This window comes from Felis catus, chromosome B4, assembly GCF_018350175.1.
Source record: "Felis catus isolate Fca126 chromosome B4, F.catus_Fca126_mat1.0, whole genome shotgun sequence".
In the NCBI taxonomy this organism is placed as follows: domain Eukaryota; kingdom Metazoa; phylum Chordata; class Mammalia; order Carnivora; family Felidae; genus Felis; species Felis catus.
This window is the reverse complement of record NC_058374.1, coordinates 96,997,524-97,017,725: the sequence shown is the minus strand read 5'-3', so window position 1 is coordinate 97,017,725 and position 20,202 is coordinate 96,997,524. Positions and strand designations below refer to the sequence as shown.

Genomic DNA, 20,202 nt, shown 5'->3' with positions numbered 1-20,202 from the left:
ATGACAATTTTTATAGCACAAGAAGGAAACTGAGGAATATTGATAATGTCATCCATGCACGCACATGCACAAATGTGGGTAGATACAGCTTATGAAAATAAGCACCAAACTTTTATGCATTTCATGTCAACAGAGCACATCGAATGCAAAACAATTAGGTAAGCACAGCCAATAGCCTGGCATTGTTGAACCTGACATACTCAGAACGCTCTGCAGTAAAAAATATGGCATTTCAAAGTCAACAATCCATTGAGCTAATGATATATTTAAATATTAGAGAGCAATGTAAAATATGCTCTCCTCACTTTAATGTGGTCCTTGAATTTTGTCAAAGGAATGAAAGCACTGAAATTACAGTAAAAGCAATTCTCAACTTTTACTGAAATTGAGGTGTCTGACATGAAATATTATCCCAAAGTACAAATATACACAAAAATGTATTTTACTTTTATGGAAGTTTAACATTGCAGTGTCTCTGTGTTGAGAGCAAAGAGAAGTGTAATAAGTCTTTCTCTAGCAGATAAAAGTTATACCGTAGCTGTAAAGACACATTTTTTTTTGCATGTGTGTTGTAAGGGATTAGACAAAACTAATGACAATGAACAGGCAAGCCAGGATTATTTCAATTAAAAAAAAATATTAGAACAGAGGCATTTTCATGCAGACTTGGAAGAAGAAAACAAGAAGCAACTCTGATAGCCATCAGACAATTTACAGAGTGCTAATAAACAGATTTCATGCCATGGCAATCTAGTCTCGAGTCATTCCAAACGCGTAGGCTAATCAGCAGAGCCAGCGTGTCATAAAAAATGGGATGATTTTACAAAACACAGGGCAGGCTGCTAAGATAACTGAAGGAAACCAAAGGGTGCTCAAAGATGATAGGAGGCACAGAGACACAGTCTCATATGCAAAGGCTCTCTGTGATAAGAAATTTAGGAACCAAAAACTCATTAGCCATAGTTAATCCTAATCTTATTCAAAATGGTTATTAAATCAGATTAGGTGGTGTCTACAGTGCAGTTTGCGTTTATCAGGCTGCAGCTTAGGAAATCTGGTCAGGTAACATTTTGGAATGTTTGTCATGTCTTCATGTCTATTTGGATTATCTATTGTTTGCTCTCCTGTATCCCCTTGGACCCAATTATGAATGGGCTTTCGCCTCAATGTTGATCTTATCCTTGTTAATTAAGGAAGTGAATTGAATTCACTATGCCCTTTTGGATAAAAATAATGACTAAGAATCTTTACTGAAACTGTCTATATTCTGTTAAGATCTTTGGGATCCCTCTACCCAGGGTAAGTCCTTTGTGAACACAGAGCCCTTTAACTCTTGGAAAGTAAGTTAGAACTTTAAGGATTTGCCATGTATATTTGTTCTTTTTTTTTTTTTAATATTTGTTCTTAAATTCTGAGTCATGTAAGCTTAATTGACACTTTTAGGCCAGAATAAAAAGTAGCTTGTATTAAATTTCTTCCTCAAGTAATTATCATCAGTGTTGCACAGAAAATCAGGACAAAAATGATAACACAAATTCAAAGAAGGAACGCAAATGACTCAGGATCAGTTACATAAAGTAGATAATGAGACAACAGTTCATCATCCGAAAATAAGAAAGAAGAAAATATGTCTTTTTACATTGAAGACATTGTATTTCTCCATGCGGTCCAGTAATTTATCTAGAGGATAAAGAGCTCGGCTGGCAGCATGCCAAGGAAGAAAATCCTTCTCCTCAGACAGGTATCTGATAATCTCCAGGGGAATATGCTGAGGCAAAGAGCCAGCTCTGTACAGTGAAAAAGTTAAAGTTAATTATTTGCAGGAAATATACATGATGATGCAAAACTGAAGATTTCACTTATGCAAATAAAAGGCAGAAAGCAAGATTCATCACAGTATAAAGAAGCCATACCCAGGGCCATAAAAATAAAATTACTCACTTTTTAAATATAGTCCTACTTAGGATGCCATGTACCTTAATATATACAGAGTTAGAGAGTTAAAAATTTACATACACCAAAATATCAGAATGCATATTTTTTAAAAGGAAAGAATTCCGGAATTTAAATAAAATCAACTCTAGGTACTTTCCTTCACAGAAACTCTTCAGAGGCCATATGTAATTGAAAATAATTGATTACTGAAATGCAATTTCAGTTTCTCGATGCATTCTCTTTGCTCTTCATGTAGTTCTGTGTAATAATATTTAACACAGATTGTTTTCAAAAGAATAATCAAACTAAAGTGGCAACTTACAGTTTTGACTATCTCTGTCATATTATGATATGAGCATTTTTCAAAAGAAATGGTTTCCATAACACCTATGAAAACTTCAGTTAGATTTTAATAGAGTCCAAATTCCAAAAAAGTTAAAAGACTCAACTCTCCCTTTTATTATTTTTCCTTCAAAATATATTCTTTGTCACCTTGAGGACCCATGTCAGATTCTTCGGAGAATATGAAACTGGAGCTTTTTAAGATGATCTGAACACATGTTGCCTATATTTAAAGAGGGTATATCCAAAAAAAGGATCCCAAAAGAAGTGTATATCTCTACTCTCCAGGAGGTTGCATATAAAATCCTTGCAAATCAAAGCAATATAAATGACAATCCACAGTTCATTAAAAGATGGGCTCTCTTACCATTGATGTCCCTAATGCATACACATAGTTGCTGGATATTTTTTTACATTAATAATCAATTGAATGCAAGGGTGCCTGGGTAGCTCAGTCAGTTAAGCCTCTGACTTTTGATGCTGCCTCAGGTCATGATCCCACGGTTTCCTGAGTTTGAGCCCCACATCAGGCTCTGTGCTGACAATGCAGAGCCTGCTTGGGATTCTCTCTCTCACCCTCTCTCTGTCCCTCCCCCACTTGTGCAATCTCTGTTTCTCTCAAAATAATAAATAAACTTAAAAAAAATAATCAACTGAATGCAGACTTTTACCACATGGACCAAGTAAATATGAAAGCAACCGAAGCCTGGTTATCTCCTTTATCTACATTTCACACCATTGTTCTTTTGTAGAATCACAAAATTAGATGGACCTTATTATTTGTGCTTGGTAGGAGGTGGACAGACAGGGAGCAAAGGCTTTTCTCATCTTCACTTCAAATAAATTTGCCAGATTTTCTAATTCTTACTCACCGTAACAAGCAAAAGTTACTCTATGGTAAACTTGCAGCCATGTTTATGATGTTCATAAGAAAAACCAGTTGTGATTGGGTGGCTCAGTTGCTTGAGTGTCCAACTTTGGTTCAGGTCATGATCTCATGACCTGTGTCATCTCAGTCGGTGCTGACAGCTCAGAGCCTGAAGCTGCCTCAGATTCTGTGTCTCCCTCTCGCTCTGCCCCTTCCCTGCTCTCTCTCTTTCTCTCTCTCTCTCAAAAATAAACATTAAAAAAAAAAGATAAGAAAGAAAAACTAATTCTGAAGACCGTGCTTCAGTTTTCTTTGAATTTAAAAAAAGAAAAAAGGATGTGTGTCACTCTAATGATTTGGGTTCACTCATGGTATAAGATCATCAACCACAGTTAATGTCTGATATAAACATGAATGGCGATAATAACAAATGCAACAATAACCTCAAATTTCCACATAATTTCAACATTTCCTGATGTTTGCATGATTTAGAACACAGCTAGACTTGTGCCACTTTCTTTTACAGTTTCCATTTTATACATCCTTGAAGAAAGAGCACGAGATTAGGCTCTGGCAATGACAATTAAATAAGGAACTATCTTTTTTGCTAGGGTGGCGTCTCAATAACACCATTAAATTTTGCTTTTAAGAGTTTGTTACCCACCAAAAAGGCAATATATTTTTTTAAAAATGATTTGGCTTTCCTCCTTAAAGGAAACATACCTTCCAGTATTTCAGATTTCGTCATTCATTTCCCCTGAACTTTTAATTTAAATATTTATTGGCATGGCGATAATAAATTTATAATCCAAATGTCATGAATTGTATAATTTTAGATTTGCAGCAGATTTATCTAGAAGCCATTATTTTTTTGTTGAAGAAATAAGAAAAATAATGTAGTAATAAAAAACACCCTTTACTAAGCAGTGAACTTATTATGGATCTTCAAGTGAATTTGGAAAATCTGGAAAGGTGTTGGATTTATTTTATTGCTGATTTAAACATATTAGCCTTATGTCAGTTATAATTTATTGTGTTTTACTTCATCCCTGTAAATGGATGAACATTATTCAATGACTTATGCTTTGTAGAAAATATGACTACAAAGTAAAAAGATGACAAATAATGTTATGGAAGACATGGGTTTGAGAAAGAGCCAGGAACCACAAATGCTTCCTGTAGAATTAGACAAACAAATTCATCTTGCCAAGTCTCATGTTCCTTACCTGTGCAATAAGGGTTGAACTAAGACATCTTTTTTATCACCCAAAACCTTTTATCCTAACCTACTTGTCTGCAATTTAAACTGCCAAAAAAGCATTATAATAATATGGTCATACTTTATTTGTTTAAAATTTTAAAAAAATACTTTGTGATTTTATATTCCCCCTTCTTCACTTGTCTAATATGTATAAGTCTAAGAGGCAGGACTTGGATCTAAGTTTTAGAATATATCTGACATAGTATAAAGGAAATTAAAGCAAAGAAAGCCTGATAGAAGTTCCGAATAATGACAAGCCAAATAAAGTATTCATTATATAGAGAAATAGAGCAAATTCTGATTTGAGTCCTTATGGCAAAATTGCCAACTTCTCACCATGCTTTCCTTTACTTCCTAGGGTAGATTATAATCCCTCTTTCTTGATAGGTATGGTCATATGGTAACTAGGGTAGATTATAATCCCACTTTCTTGATAGGTATGGTCATATGGTAACTAGCCAATAGAATATGACTATTCATCACTGCCAGGGTTAGCCCATAGACATCTCCCATTAGCTCCTCAATACTCTTTTCCCCTAAACTAAATCTTTCAGGGTGACCTTGGAACTCTTTTATTGAATGCGTCAGAAACCCACCTGGGTCTCTGGATGACTGCCTACCCCGCTACCAGTTTTCATACCAGTTCTGTTATGTAAGCAGGAAAAACACTTCTATTGCGTTTCATCCAAATACATGCTTGGGTCTATTTTTTAAAGCAGTTAACCTTCTCTAATGCAGCCCTCAAATAGAATAAGAAACAGATTACATTCAAATTGCTCTCATTTGTGTTGTTACAAACATATGTAAGTAATTACCTGCTACATAATTCAATACACTTACATTTAGCCTACTAGATCAAAATATGTAGCTACACTCAATTGGATAAGATGATCAGCTTCATTACAAAATTAAGACTTGTAAGAGATAATGTTGGTGAATAAGTTACCTAGTTTAGATACGTGTTTGTGTAATTGGCTGGTAATGATATCTGTGATTACTATTACTGATAATGCAATCAATATGGGGGAAGTGTGTGGAATCCAATGAATGGAACACTACATTAGCTCCAAGTAATCAGCCTAGTAGGGAGCACATTTAGGGTCCTCAGGCTGAAATGCAGTTGCCCTAGATTTGCATCATCACAGAGAAAGGCTGTTAACAAAATAAGGGGAGGGGCGCCTGGGTGGCGCAGTCGGTGAAGCGTCGGACTTCAGCCAGGTCACGATCTCGCAGTCCTCGCAGTCCGTGAGTTTGAGCCCCGCGTCAGGCTCTGGGCTGTCCCCCTCTCTCTCTGCCCCTCCCCCGTTCATGCTCTGTCTCTCTCTGTCCCAAAAATAAATAAACGTTGAAAAAAAAATCAGTTAAAAAAAAAAAACAAAATAAGGGGAAAATAGCAAACCTAAAGAATATTTCATGTACAATTAATTTTGTTTTACTAATATTTTAGGAAGAGGTTGTAGATGAAATCTATCTTCTGTACTAGTGGGGTAAAGGTTGGCATAATAAATAATTTAGAAATCAAAGAAAAGATAATGGGGAAATGAAACAAATGAGGAAAGTTAGAGAAATAGATGAAAATTGTCCATATGCACCTATATAGTTCCTCCACCCATTCCCCCTCCCTAAACACACACATACCCTCTTCTTCACTTTACTGGAGCTTGTGATGAACTATATCTTCAGGCATATAAGAGAATACTTTTTATAAGAAGAAGATTAAAACCAGACTATATTACTAGATGTTGAAATGCACTGATCTTAGCTGGCTTTGTTTTCACCTAAGATCCAAAGCTACTCTTTTTTTTAATATTTTTTTTTAATGTTTATTTATTTTTGAGAGAAAGACAGGGCACAAGCAGGGGAGGGCAAGCGAGGGGGAGACACAGAATCTGAAGCAAGCTCCACGCTCTGGTTGTCAGCACAGAGCCCAAGGCAGGGCTTGAACCCACAAACCATGAGATCATGACCTGAGGCAAAGTCAGATGTCCAACCAAGTGAGCCACCCAGGCACCCTCCAAAACTACTTTTTAAAAACAGCTCTGAATTCTGTGAATGCTAACTCTTAAACCTACTGAGATGGGTGGCCTGTACACAAATAACCTATTTTGTGAGTTTTCTTGAAAAGCACTTGGCTTCTGGGTGCTTGAAACTTGGGAAAAAATTAAAAGCACAAGCAGACTCTAGAGCATCATAGTCCAGATTTCACTAAGTGAATACTCCTTTAAAACCAATTAATTGCCTACTCTGTATTTCACATTTTGTACAGAAGACACTCTATCTCGCTTTTAGGGCACAGATTTTTTTTTTTAAGAGAGAGAGAGAGAACATGGGGTGGTGGGGGCAGGGAGGGGCAGAGGGAGAGACAGAATCCCAAGCAGGCTCCATGCTGACAGCATAGAGATCATGGGATCTTGGGACCCTGGGATCCCAGGACCCTGGGATTATGACCCAAGCTGAAATCAAGAGCCAGATGCCTAACAGACTGAGCCATCCATGCATCCCTAGGGCATAGATTTTTAAAGCAGTTGCTAAAATGCTTAATTAAAACATTTACCATTGTATCTATTATTTTTCATTATTTATTATTAAAGACTTTAATGTGTTCTTTGTGGGAAGATTCCATGATGGAGACTGGAAACTCCAGCAGTTCTCAGAGTACCATAGAATGAAAAGAGAAATACACAGGGGAGGTATCTCCGTCAACCAACAGTCTATTTGGTCAGTTCACAGAGAAAATAAAGATATGATTCAGATACTGGTGAAATGTTATCTGCAGAGATGGAAAGGAAGTTACCTTACGCAGCCCCATAAAATTAGAGCCTCAAAAAGTTGCACAATAGAGTTCTCTTAGCCCCTCCTCTTGTTTCTTCTCTTCCATGAAGCCTTCTTCCACAACTGACTTAGGCACTTATTTCCTGGGCTCACATAACATCTCAGTAACACCTCTATTCATAATAATTAGCATGATATTAATCATAATTTTATCATAATACTATCTTTCTCACTCACTGGACTTAGCTCTTTAAGGAAATGAAGCATGCTTTGCCTATCTTTGCATCACCAAAGATAGCCTAATGCAGAATTTAGTACAAAATAAGTACTCAATAAATGTTTTTATACTAAATTAAGTTATGGCAATAATGTCATTTGTCTTAAAAATAGGAGTATTTTACAAGTATATTAAAACTTAAACATGACCATAGATATTTATTAAATTAAGTATTTTCTAAAGTTAAAAGATACCAACATCATGGGAAAATTCTATTGGAGTGAAATTTATAGTATTGTTTGGTCATCTTGTTTATTAATGGTACATATGATAGAAGATAAGAAAGCCAATGCTATCTAGCTAAGTAGCTTTGAATAAGCTAGTCTATATCCAAGTAAAATAGCTTTTAGCCAGAGAGAAAGTGGAAGCATTATATAAACATCTCTGTCCTTTTTTTCTTTCTGATTATCAAATTACTTTCCTACTCTCCTAGAAGCAACAGTATTATTTTATACTATGTTTTCAAATAAATTTATTGGGTTACTCGGTCGGTTAAGCATCCAACTCAATTTTCACTCAGGTTATGATCTCACGGTTTCTGAGTTCGAGCTCTGCATTGGGTTCTGCACTGATGGCATGGAGTCTGCTTGGGACTCTCTCTCTCCCTCTCTCTCTGCCCCTCCCCCACTCATGTTCGTTCACTCTCTCTCAAAATAAATAAATAAGCTTTAAAAAGAACTAAAATAAAAGTAAATTGCAGGTGGGTTTGGAAATCTCTTTCTCCTAGGTAATAATTTGACAAGGATGAACTACGTGATCTCTAGGGTTCCTTCCTCAGTAAAGATATAATGATTAAATCCAGAAATAATTTTTTGCCGCCTGCATAGTCCCACTACCACCACCAAACCAAGCTTTCCTATCTACACACACTTGTTTCTTTATTTCCAAGTGTAATTTCTCAAGAAACGAGCCATCATCTAAATACAGGAATCCTCTGGACACTTAATAATGTTAGAAAGCAGAGCCAATGTTTAGTTATTAAATGGAAGGTAATGATGTTAGCTATTCACCTGAAAAGAAAAAAAAAACCCTAGGTTTATGGCCACAGTTAACTATTTTTTTTTTAAAGAAAACTATCAACTTATTTTAAGTCATTGTATATTGAGGATTTACTCTATGGGATGGTATTATGGAAAGATGGTCTAGGAATGTTCATTTCTTCAGATTGCCCAGTTTGTTGGCATGTAATTTTTCATAGTATTCGCTTATAATTGTTTGAATTTCTGTGGTGTTGGTTATGATCTCTCCTCTTTCATTCATGATTGTATCTCTTTGGATCCTTTCTCTTTCCTTTTGGTAAGTCTGGCTAGGGGTTTACCAATTTTGTTTATTCTTTCAAAGAAACAGCATTTAGTTTCATTGATTTGTTCTACTGTTTTTGTTTGTTTCTATGTCATTTGTTTCTGGTCTAATCTTTATTATTTGCCTTTTTCTGCTGGCTGTAGGCTTTATATGCTGCTTCTTTTCTAGCCCCTTTATGTGTAAGGTTAGGTCGTATATTTGGGACCTTTCTTGTTTCCTGAGCTAGGCCTGAATCGCAATGTACTCTACTCTTATGTCTGCTGTTGCTGCATTCCAAAGGGTTTGAACTGTCATGTTTTCACTTTCATTTGCTTCCATGTATTTTTTTATTTCCTCTTTAATTTCCTGGTTAACCCATTTAGTCTTCAGTAAGATGTTCTTTAACCTCCGTGTGTTTGAGGGCTTTCCAAATTTTTTCTTGTGGTTGATTTCAAGTTTCATAGAGTTGTGATCTGAAAATATGCATGGTATGATCTCAATCTTTTTGTACCTTTTGAGGGCTTATTTGTGACCCAGTATGTGAGCTATTCTGAAAAATGTTCCATGTGCATGTGAAAAGAACATATATTCTGCTGCTTTAAGATGAAATGTTCTGAATATATTTGTTAAGTCCATTTGGTCCACTGTGTCATTCAAAGCCAAATTCCTAGAAACTCACAAACTACCCAAACTGAAACAGGAAGAAATAGAAAATTTGAACAGTCCCTTAAACAGCACAGAAATTGAATCAGTTATCAAAAATCCCCAACAAACAAGAGTCCTGGGCCAGATGGTTTCCCAAGGGAATTCTAACAGATGTTTAAGGAAGAGTTAGTATCTATTCTTCTCAAACTGTTCCAAAAAATAGAAATGGAAGGAAAACTTCCAGACTCATTTTATAAAGCCAGGATTACCTTGATTCCAAAAACCAGACAAAGACCCCACTAACAAGGAGAATTATAGGCCAATATTCCTGATGAACTTGGATGCAAAATTCTCAACAAGATACTAGCAAATCAAATTCAACAGTACATTAAAAGAATTATTCACCGTGATCAAGTAGGATTCATTCCTGGGCTGCAGGGCTGGTTCAAAATTTGCAAATCAATCAACGTGATACATCACATTAATAGAAGAAAGGATAAGAACCTGTCAATAGATGGAGAAAAAGCATATGACAAAATACAGCATCCTTTCTTAATAACAACCCTCAAGAAAGTTGGGATAGAAGGAACATACTTTAACATCATAAAAGCCATATATGAAATGCCTACACCTAATATCATCCTCAATGGGGAAAAATTGAGAGCTTTACCCCTGAGAACAGGAACATGACAGGGATGTCCACTTTCACCACTGTTATTCAACATAGTGTTGGAAGTCCTAGTCTCAGCAATCAGACAACACAAAGAAATAAAAGGCATGAAAATTGGCAAAGAAGTCAAACTCTCACTCTTCACCAATGACATGATACTCTACATGGAAAACCTGACAGACTCCACCAAAAATTGCTAGAGCTGATACAGGAATTCAGCAAAGTCACAGGATATAAAATCAATGTACAGAAATCAGTTGCATTTCTATACACCAATAATGAAGCAGCAGAAAGAGAAATAAAGGAATCAATCCCACTTACAATTACACCAAAAACCATAAGATAAATAAGCCTAACCAAAGAGGTAAAAGATCTGTTACCTGAAAAGTATAGAAACCTTATGAAAGAAACTGGAAAAGACACAAAGAAGTGGGAAATCATTCCATGCGCATGGAATGGAAGAACAATATTGTTAAAATGTCAATACTACCCAATGCAATCTACACATTCAATTCAATCCCTTCCAAAACAACACCAGCATTCTTCACAGACTAGAACAAACAATCCTAAAATTTGCATGGAACCAGAAAAGACCCTGAATAGCCAAAGTAATGTTGATAAAGAAAACCAAAGCTGGAGGCATCAGTTTCAGTCTTCAAGCTATATTACAAAGCTGCAATCGTCAAACCAGTATGGTACTGGCAGAAAACAGACACATAGATCAATGGAACAGAATAGAGAACTCAGAAATGGACCCACAAACATATGCCCAACTAAATTTCGGCAAAGCAGGAAAGATAATCCAATGGAAAAAAGACAGTCTCTTCACCAAATGGTGCTGGTAAAGCTGGACAGTGATGTGCAAAAGAATGAAACTGGACCACTTTATTATACCATACACAAAAATAAATTCAAAATGGTTGAAAGACTTAAATGTGAGAAAACAAGAGAATCCTACAGGATTCAAAATCCTACAGGAGAAAACAGGCATCAACCTCTTTGACCTCAGCCACAGCAACTTCTCACTAGACCTGTCTCTGGAGGCAAGGGAAACAAAAGCAAAAATGAACTATTGAGACCTCATCACAATAAAAAGCTTCTTCACAGTGAAGTAAAAAAATTAATACAACTAAAAGCAACTGGGACACCTCATGGCTCAGTTGGTTGAGTGTCTGACTTTGGCTCAGGTCATGATCTCACAGCTCTGAGTTCAAACCCCACGTCGGACACTGTGCTTACAGATCAGAGGCTGGATCCTGCTTCAGATTCTGTGTCTCCCTCTCTCTCTGCCTGTCCCCTGCTCATGCTCTGTCTCTCTCTGTCTCTCAAAAAGAAATAAACTTAAAAAAAAAAACTAAAATCAGTTGATGGAATGGGAGAAGATATTTGCAAAAGACATATCAGATAATGGATTAGTATCTAAAATCTAAAAAGAACTTATCAAACTCATCACCCCAAAAACAAGTAATCCAGTGAAGAAATGGGCAGAAGACAGAAATAGATACTTTTCCAAAGAAGACATCCAAACGGGTAACAGACACATGAATAGATGTTCAACATGACTCATCATCAGGGAAATGCAAATCAAAACCACATTGAGATACCACCTCACACCTGTCAGAATGGCTAAAATTAACAACTCAGGAAACAACAGATATTGGTAAGGATGCAGAGAAAGGGGAACCCTCTTGCAATGTTGGTGGGAATGCAAACTAACGCAGCCACTCTGGAAAACAGTATGGAGGTGCCTCAAAAAATTAATACCAGCAATTACACTGTGAGGTATTTATCCAAAGGATACAAAAATGCTGATTTGAAGGGGCGTATACACCCAATGTTTAGAGCAGTGCTATCAATAATAGCCAAATTATGGAAAGAGCCAAAATGTCCATTGACTGATGAATGGGTAAAGAAGATGTATTTATATACAATGGAATATTACTTGGTGATCAAAAATAATGAAATCTTGCCATTTGCAACAACATGGTTGGAACTAGAGTGTATTGTCTTAAGCAAAATAAGTCAGTCAGAGAAAGACTTCCAATGCTGAAATCGTATGATTTCACTCATCTGTGGAATTTATGAAACAAACTACATGCACATAGAAAGAGGGAAGGAAAAATAAGATAAAAACAGAGAGGGAGGCAAACCATAAGAGACTGTTAAATACAGAGAACAGACTGAGAGTTGTTGCAGGGGAGGTGGGTTAAATGGGTGATAGGCATTAAGGAGGGCTCGTTGTGATGAGCTCTGGGTATTATATACAAGTGATGAGTCACTAAATTCTAATCCTGAAACCAATACCACACCATTTGTTAGCTAACTTGACTTTAAATAAATAAATTTTAAAAAAAATTTTAAAGAAAGATGGTCTAAGTTTATTTTAGTTTACTATCCTTAAAAGCTTCAGGATCAGTACTACTATGAACACCCCTGCCTTTTTTTTATATAAAGAAGCTACAGCTTACAGAAGATAAGCAATTTGCCAAGCTTATTTGGCAAATAAGTGACAGAGCTGGAACTGAAAACCAACACTGACAAGAAAGCTCTCACTGATTCTACCACATGAGACCGCCCCCCCCAAATGCCACTCTGAACTAGAGTTAAATGCTGTCTTTCTCCCTTCCTTTCACACCTGTTTACACGTCACTATCATAGCACTCACCATTTTAAGTCTTGTACAAAAGTAAATAAATAACCCTAGCCCAGGTGCTCAGAAGGTGAAGTAAGTGATATTAGGAACAGGAGGATTATGGGGGAATGACTTTAAGGCATCAGTGAGGACACCTGCCTGTGTGACAGCAGAGAACACACTGAGCAAATCTGGTGGGAGAGGAATTTTGGCCTGCTGGGAAACAGCGAGACCAAGAGTCTTAAAACAGGGACAAATTCAGGATGTTGGAAGAATAACAAGGAGGCTTTCGAGGCTGGAGTGGAGTGAGCTGGGGAAGAGCAGGCTATGACGAGGTTGCAGAGGCTGGTATGCTAGATCATGAAGGCTCTTAAATAAGAAGGGCTTCAGACTGTTTTTCTATGGGTGATGGAAAGCCACTGCAAGTTTTTGACCTGGGAAATGACATGATCTGAATTTATGCTCTAAAAGGGTGACTCTGGCTGCTGTAGAGAGGAAACTCGAATATGTCATGTGGTCCTCCAAGATGAGAACAGAGTGAAATATGATTTCCTAGTTGACCCTCTCCCTCTCTCACTATACAGACTAATCTTATGAGAAAAACGTATACCTAGTGAAAGAAGTCAATGACATGAGAACAGACATAATGATTTTTTTAAAGATAGACTATGCATGAGATTTGTTTTAGAAAGAGTTTGTTATGCAGGTATCAGGTAAAAAAAAATATTCCAAAGGCTGGCTTATCCAGGCATTTTTTACTGCTAATTGCTAACACACACACACACACACACACACACACACACACCCCAAAAACAAAAAACAAAAAACAAAAAACAACAACAACAACAAAAATCAGATGATATGGGAAAGGTCACTGAGAAATCATTTAGGCAATGAACACATGTTAAAAGAATATATAGCTATATATATGAAGCTGCACATTCCACTTTGGGTTAATTAGCAGAATTATTCCAGGATTTAAATTCAGAAAACCAGCATGAAAGACCACCAAGAAAATAATCCACATAGCTTATGATTTCCATGGAAAATACAATGCTTAAATTTGATACAGAATTCTGCTTTACTGGGCAGTGAAATTGTCCAATGTTCTACACAGCCACTTGGGAGCAAAAAGAATTTAAAAAATCCAGCAGGATTTTGCAGAGTTTGAATTTACTGACATCAAGATATCAAATCATTAACCTAAAGTCCATAAATCAATGGAGCTTCTAACTTCCTATTTGGCTGCTTTTTAGCGAGATGTATGTGAATTATAGGAAAGAAGAAAAAAGAAAAACATGACTGAAACCAAACCAGTTAAAAATAACTGGGGGACGCCTGGCTGTCTCTGTTGGAAGAGCATATGACCCTTGATCTCAGGGTAATGAGTTCAAGTCCCATGCTGGGTATAGAAATTACTTAAATAAATAAATAAATAAATAAAAGCTTTAAAAAATCTTTAAAAAATAACCAGGTATATTTCCTCTTGTCTAATATTATGTCAAAAGTTTCGCTTTTTGTATAGATTTTATTATACTGTGCATAAAAGTTTACTTGTAATTTTACTTGTAATACTTTTCTTGTAATTTTCTTGTAATTGCAAAATTACTTGTAATTTTACTTGTAATAATTTTCCATATTATTAGGAATTCTTCATAATTACTTTTGGATTAGTTCTAGCAACACTCCATTGGAAAGATAAATGTAGTTCACTACTGTTGATCATTTGGGGCATACATAAGTAACAGAGCTATGAACAGCTTTGTGCACAATGCTTTTATATGTTCTGGATAATTTTCTTCGGATGGAACAGCCAAATTGGAATTATCATGCTAAAGTTATGAAATATTGTGGATCTTGGCAAATCTAAGTTCACGTTTTCAGGCTTCACCAATCAGCAACTGGTCTATGAAAAAGGGAAAGAAGTAGACAGTCGCTGTAGTGACCAGCACTGATTTAGCACTCCCTGGTGTGTCAGTTCCTGTGCCAAGTGCTACATGTGTATTATGTTATGAAATCCTCATGTCAATCTTCCGAGCTCAGCAATATCACTATCCCCACTTTACAGATCAAAATTGAGGCTCAAAGTGTTACCTAACCTCTCCAGGATCATATTGCAAATTTGAACCTAGTTCTATTGCTGTTTGAACCTAGTCTTCCAGCACCAGTGTTCTTATCACCATTCCAAAAAGTCCTGGCAAGTAATTGTGTATTCCCTCTCCCATCTTCTAGTAAAAGGAAAGAGTGAGAAGAGGAATATAGGGGGCTTCTATTGGGAGTAATCCTTGGAGGCCTTGTGAAGGAAACATAATATAATAGAACATACGGGGAAGGAAGGAGTAGTTTGGTCTATGGCTGTGACTTTGAAATGGGGGGTTTAGTGGGTTTATTGTTGATATAAGATTTTAGACTTTGGTCATTTGGGGCCACTTCCACCAAAACCACTTTTTCACCACTGCCCCCAATTCCCTGGGATCCTTCAGGACCTTGTCTAATCTCGGTTAAACAAGGAACACGCTCAGCCTGGACTCTGGCCTGGAAAGACTGACTCAGCATCAATATATCTACCATAAAGAGTATGCATTGCAACAACATTTTCCTTTCAGAAATATTGGTGATGCAGGCAAAACTAATAGAGTGCTAGGATGTGGTCTACAAAAGAAAGGGAGGGTAATCATATAAAATTATGATTTTTAATTTAAATAAGAGGAAATATTTCAAACTACAGAAGATATTTTCCATCTGCAAGTCTTATAGGAAAGGAATAATTACGGCTATGGGAAGTGGTGTGTGGGTCCTAGACACAGCTTGAGAACGAAAGAATGACGACTTGAATAATGGCATATGGAGCATGGGGGAAATTGCTCTCTGGACATAACTGTAGGGCAGACTCCTGGGGCCTAGATGGTGTGCCTCAATTAAAAACCTCAACAAGAACTCTCAAAACCAAGTCAACCCCTCTCCCAATTTTTTTTTTTAATTTTTTTTTCAACGTTTATTTATTTTTGGGACAGAGAGAGACAGAGCATGAACGGGGGAGGGGCAGAGAGAGAGGGAGACACAGAATCAGAAACAGGCTCCAGGCTCCGAGCCATCAGCCCAGAGCCTGACGCGGGGCTCGAACTCACGGACCGCGAGATCATGACCTGGCTGAAGTCGGACGCTTAACCGACTGCGCCACCCAGGCGCCCCTCCCAATTTTTTCATAGAGTTATGGTTACATAGATGCGGCCATTATAATTCTGCACATAATTTTCTAAACATACAGCTAAGGTCTGAATTTTAGATTGACACCAAGGTGAATAATTAAGCAGGAAGATTCAGTCCAAAATGGATGCATTAAAACAAAAACAAAAACAAAAACAAAACACTTTAGAGAGTGTAATCTAGCCATGAAGAAGAGAGAAATGACTCAGGTGGAAAGGGTTTAGAAGAGCCAGCAAAAGTGCTAAAAGGAACCTAACGAGTGCAAAGTGACAGAAACTCATTAAGTCTGGGCTCCCCAGCCAACTTGAAGAAGCTCCTGGCCAGAGTTAGAACATTTTGAGTATCAGTAAGAATAAAAACTGCAATGGAATTAAACATATCAAATATACTTAAATCCATAGGACAGAATGGTTCTTAACTAAAAACAAAAGAAAATAATTGGTCACTATGGAGCATGCTAGAGAACTGGCTCATTATTTTTGAAACTGAAAAATGCAGGGAAACATCAAGTATTTATCCTGCCTTTCCTTAAAAACGATATCACTGGGTCACCAAGTAGTAAATGAGAGCAAGTTTCCCTTGAGAGAACTATTTTGTTTATGAATGAAAAAAGAATAAATGAATCCCCATTTTGCAACCTCGAGTAAATCAATAGATTTTGGTATTGAACAGTAAGGTCTGCAAATGTCATGAAAAGACAACTATTTCTTTTATGTGTTCATAAAGAGTCAACTGTGAAGTAAACTGATAAAATGTAAAATTGATAAAACTGTAAACATGTAATGGATCAAGGCCCTGGATTTGATTACCAATTTATAGGCAATAGAGAGGACAGAAGAACACATAAAGGTACACAGTGGGGATGCAGTCACTGACATGTAGACAAAATCTACACAGTGGGAATCGTGTAGGACAAACAAGCTCATTCCTCCCCAAATAACTTGGAAAGATTTTCACTTTTAAAGGTCAAGGGGAAAATCAATTATTTAAGAGAGATTGAAAAGATACATCAACCGATCGTAGAGCAGTAATATCATTTGGCCTCTAATTCAAACAAACTGTAAATATATATGCCTATGGCACTTATGAAACAATTGACCATTTAAATAATTAAATGGATTTTGATATTGTTGAGGAAATGTTAACTTTAGGTCACCATGTTTAATAATGTCATTTTTTAAGAGATACATAGTAAAAATTATTTTTATGAAATGATATAATGTCTGGAAGTCATTTCAAAATGGTATGAAAAGTTGGGTGGAGATGTGGCTGAAATAAGAGTGACCATGAATAATTGCTGATGCAGAGCAATGGATACACTCTTCTACTGGTTTTTGTATATGTGTGAAATTATTCATAATAAATAGTTAAGAAAAAAACAGATGAGGGACTAATCCTTCTTTTTCTGTGTGCAGTGTGCATCATAAACCCATCACATTGTCTATGTTTAAAAATATTTGCCGAAGGGGTGTTGGCTCAGTTGGTAGAGCATGCAACTGTCAATCTCATGGTTGTGAGTTCAAGTACCACATTGGGTATGAAGCCTACTTTAAAAAAAATAAATTAAGTATTTGCCAAATAACAAACTCAAGGACGGCAACATTTCTAGTCTTGCTTTTCTCCCTTACAAAATGAGAGAAATGGTATTTACCTCCCAGAGTCACTATGAAAGCTAAAAGACAAGAAATCAAAGAGTGTTTTATAAACTGTAAAGTGCCACAGAAACGTGGAGAGCCTTCAGGCTGAAGAACCAGAATGAGAATTCAGCAACCACGTATTCTGCATTTGTATTCTGACCTTGATTTGTTCCTCACACAGAGCTACTAAACTCATGGATAGATCCCAGCGCATTCATTTTCCCCTTAGGGACAAAGTACCAAATGGTAGTGTAATTGCCAAGGGAAAATTATTACTCTGTTCTGAATTATTTCCATCATAAATCCAAAACCAGTCAAACAGGCTCTGTCACAAAAACGACAGGGTTGCTGTACAGTGATGAGAATCCCACATACAAGTGCCCCATAAATCCGTGAGTATCACAACCCTCCAAAGTCATTCTGACTCATGTGTTTAAATCAGAAGTGAGAAGCCAGGCTGGCAGCACGTTGGTCAACACCGGGGAAACAATGAAAATGAGGTGATTTACTCAGCCATCAGTTAGAGAAATATCCCATCATCTGTCTTATGTAGATTGTACAAAATGTGACAAGCATTTTTGTTTGTTTTTCTTTCCACATTTTCTACTCAACCAAAGAAGAAAAAAGTCTTTTTCATTTAGTAATGATAACAATCATCCACATTTCCCTAAATTCAATCACAACTGCTCTTAGCATGTCAAAGAAATGAGTTCCAGCAACAGTAGTGCATGATAGAAAGGGAGAGAAAAGGACACAACTTCTCTGTGTGCCAGACATTGTCCCCTTCTCTCCTCTTAGTAAAATAGTCATCTTTACTTATGCTGAAATGAAATATCTAATCTAATTCTTTATGATTTAAAGTGATATTTTCCTGCCTCTCAGAATATTATACTACACTCCAAATTAGAGTTAAAAGCCACTCAGTGGCATTGTAGATGAAATGTGGAAGGTAAAAATACTTTTTATTACCGGTGAGATAGAGAAAGGACTTCAACTATATAATTCATTGTGTGTGTGTGTATATATATATATATATATATATATATATATATATATATATATAAAGGATTCATATCTTGAAAAAGAAGAGAGCTGTACCCACTTGATATCACCTTTGGCGAGGCAGGCATGTTAAACGTTTGGTACTTTGTTCCTGTTCATAAGGGAGCTAAATGATCATCTAAAGAAAGGTGTTTATCAAGGATAAACAAATTTGCTGAGCCACAGGGGATAAAGTAAACAGTGGCACTGAAACAATATGATCAACTTATTTGACAATTTGTACCTACAAGGAGTTCTGGATTTATTTGAGGAAGTTTTCAATTTTTAGAATTAAAGTATATTAAATTCGTTTAGAAATCAGCTAAGAACTGTACATTATTATAATAGATAATTCTTCTCCTTTGGGACACTGACATGTAGACAAATTATAGAACTCTGGGAACAGAGGTCAGGGAGATACGTAGCTTCCTCAAATAGCACATAGTTCTCAATCTCTCCATTTTACCTTCAACTTCCAGGGTCACCAAATTCTGAAGATAATAGTATTTATACAAAAATATTTAATTAATCGTGGATCCTCAGCTCAGAAATACAGGACCTTAACCTTTCCTTGATTTTCTTTAATGCTGATGATGTTCAAATAAAACTTAGGAAAAAAAGTAATGATAATGATGTTCTAACTCCTTAATGATGATTAACAATTAGAGAACATTAACGGTATAGATTCACTGTGTTCTAACGATGACATTCATTAATTTTAATAACAGTTCTATAGTGAAGTCCTTGCTTACTGTCTGAAAATTTACCCATCATTACCACTTGGAGGAAGTAATTTTTTAAAGTTGAAGCATCAATGAAAATACAAAACAATAAAAAAGTGTCAGTTAATTTACATTATTAAAAAATATTACTATAAAAATAAAATACTGTCTTTTTAATAAGAATCACGTGTTTAAAATATTTTATATTTTGCTAAAATGATCACAGTTCAAAAATATTATTAAAATTGGTATAAAATTTTCTAAATTAGAAATTTGTCTCAAGTAAGAATACTAATTTCATGAGCAAAAATTCTGAATCTTAAATTAATAAAAGTCATTGTCATTATTATTTAATGTATAATTCTAGTACAACAATAATTTTCATAAGAATCACATATTTAACATTAAAGTGTAGGAATTAAAAAGAAAAATGACAAAGTGATGGGGTCTTTCAAAGAATTTGTAGTTTTAGGAAAATGACAGAAAACTGTCACTCCATGTGACTCAAACACTCTTTAAAACCCTACATCTGCTACTCTGTTTTTTCAAAAGGAACTTCATCTCAATTAAGCTCTCTTAAAATAATTTTTCTTATTGATTTATTCACAGTTAAATCTGCATCAACTATTTCCTGATAAGAAAGATGAGGAAATAATCAGACTTTCTACTAAACTCTGTGTCTCCTCTGGATTTTCTCTTGCTGAACCATTTCTAAATTTTCTCAGTTTAAAGATTTGCCTTCTACTTTGTAACCTTAATCCTCTTGTTTCTTTATCCTTGTTCCATGTGCAAGGGCACTCAAACCTCATCACCATTCATTTGTAGGCAAAGGATAACTTGACTATAGAAAAGATTTGTATTCTATCCACTGGAATATTCTTGGCTTATAGAAATCTGAGTCAGTCTGAATTT

The 20,202-nt window shown here is 36.0% G+C and overlaps 1 protein-coding gene across 1 annotated transcript in view; it reads right to left on the bottom strand.

The window, feature by feature from the left end:
• Positions 1-20,202, bottom strand: part of TRHDE (thyrotropin releasing hormone degrading enzyme) — a 387,195-nt gene that overhangs the window by 33,840 nt on the left and 333,153 nt on the right. The window contains exon 13 of the mRNA XM_011284128.4: positions 1,640-1,787. Within this exon, the coding sequence (XP_011282430.3) occupies positions 1,640-1,787 (148 nt within the window). The remainder of the gene's footprint in view (positions 1-1,639; positions 1,788-20,202) is intronic.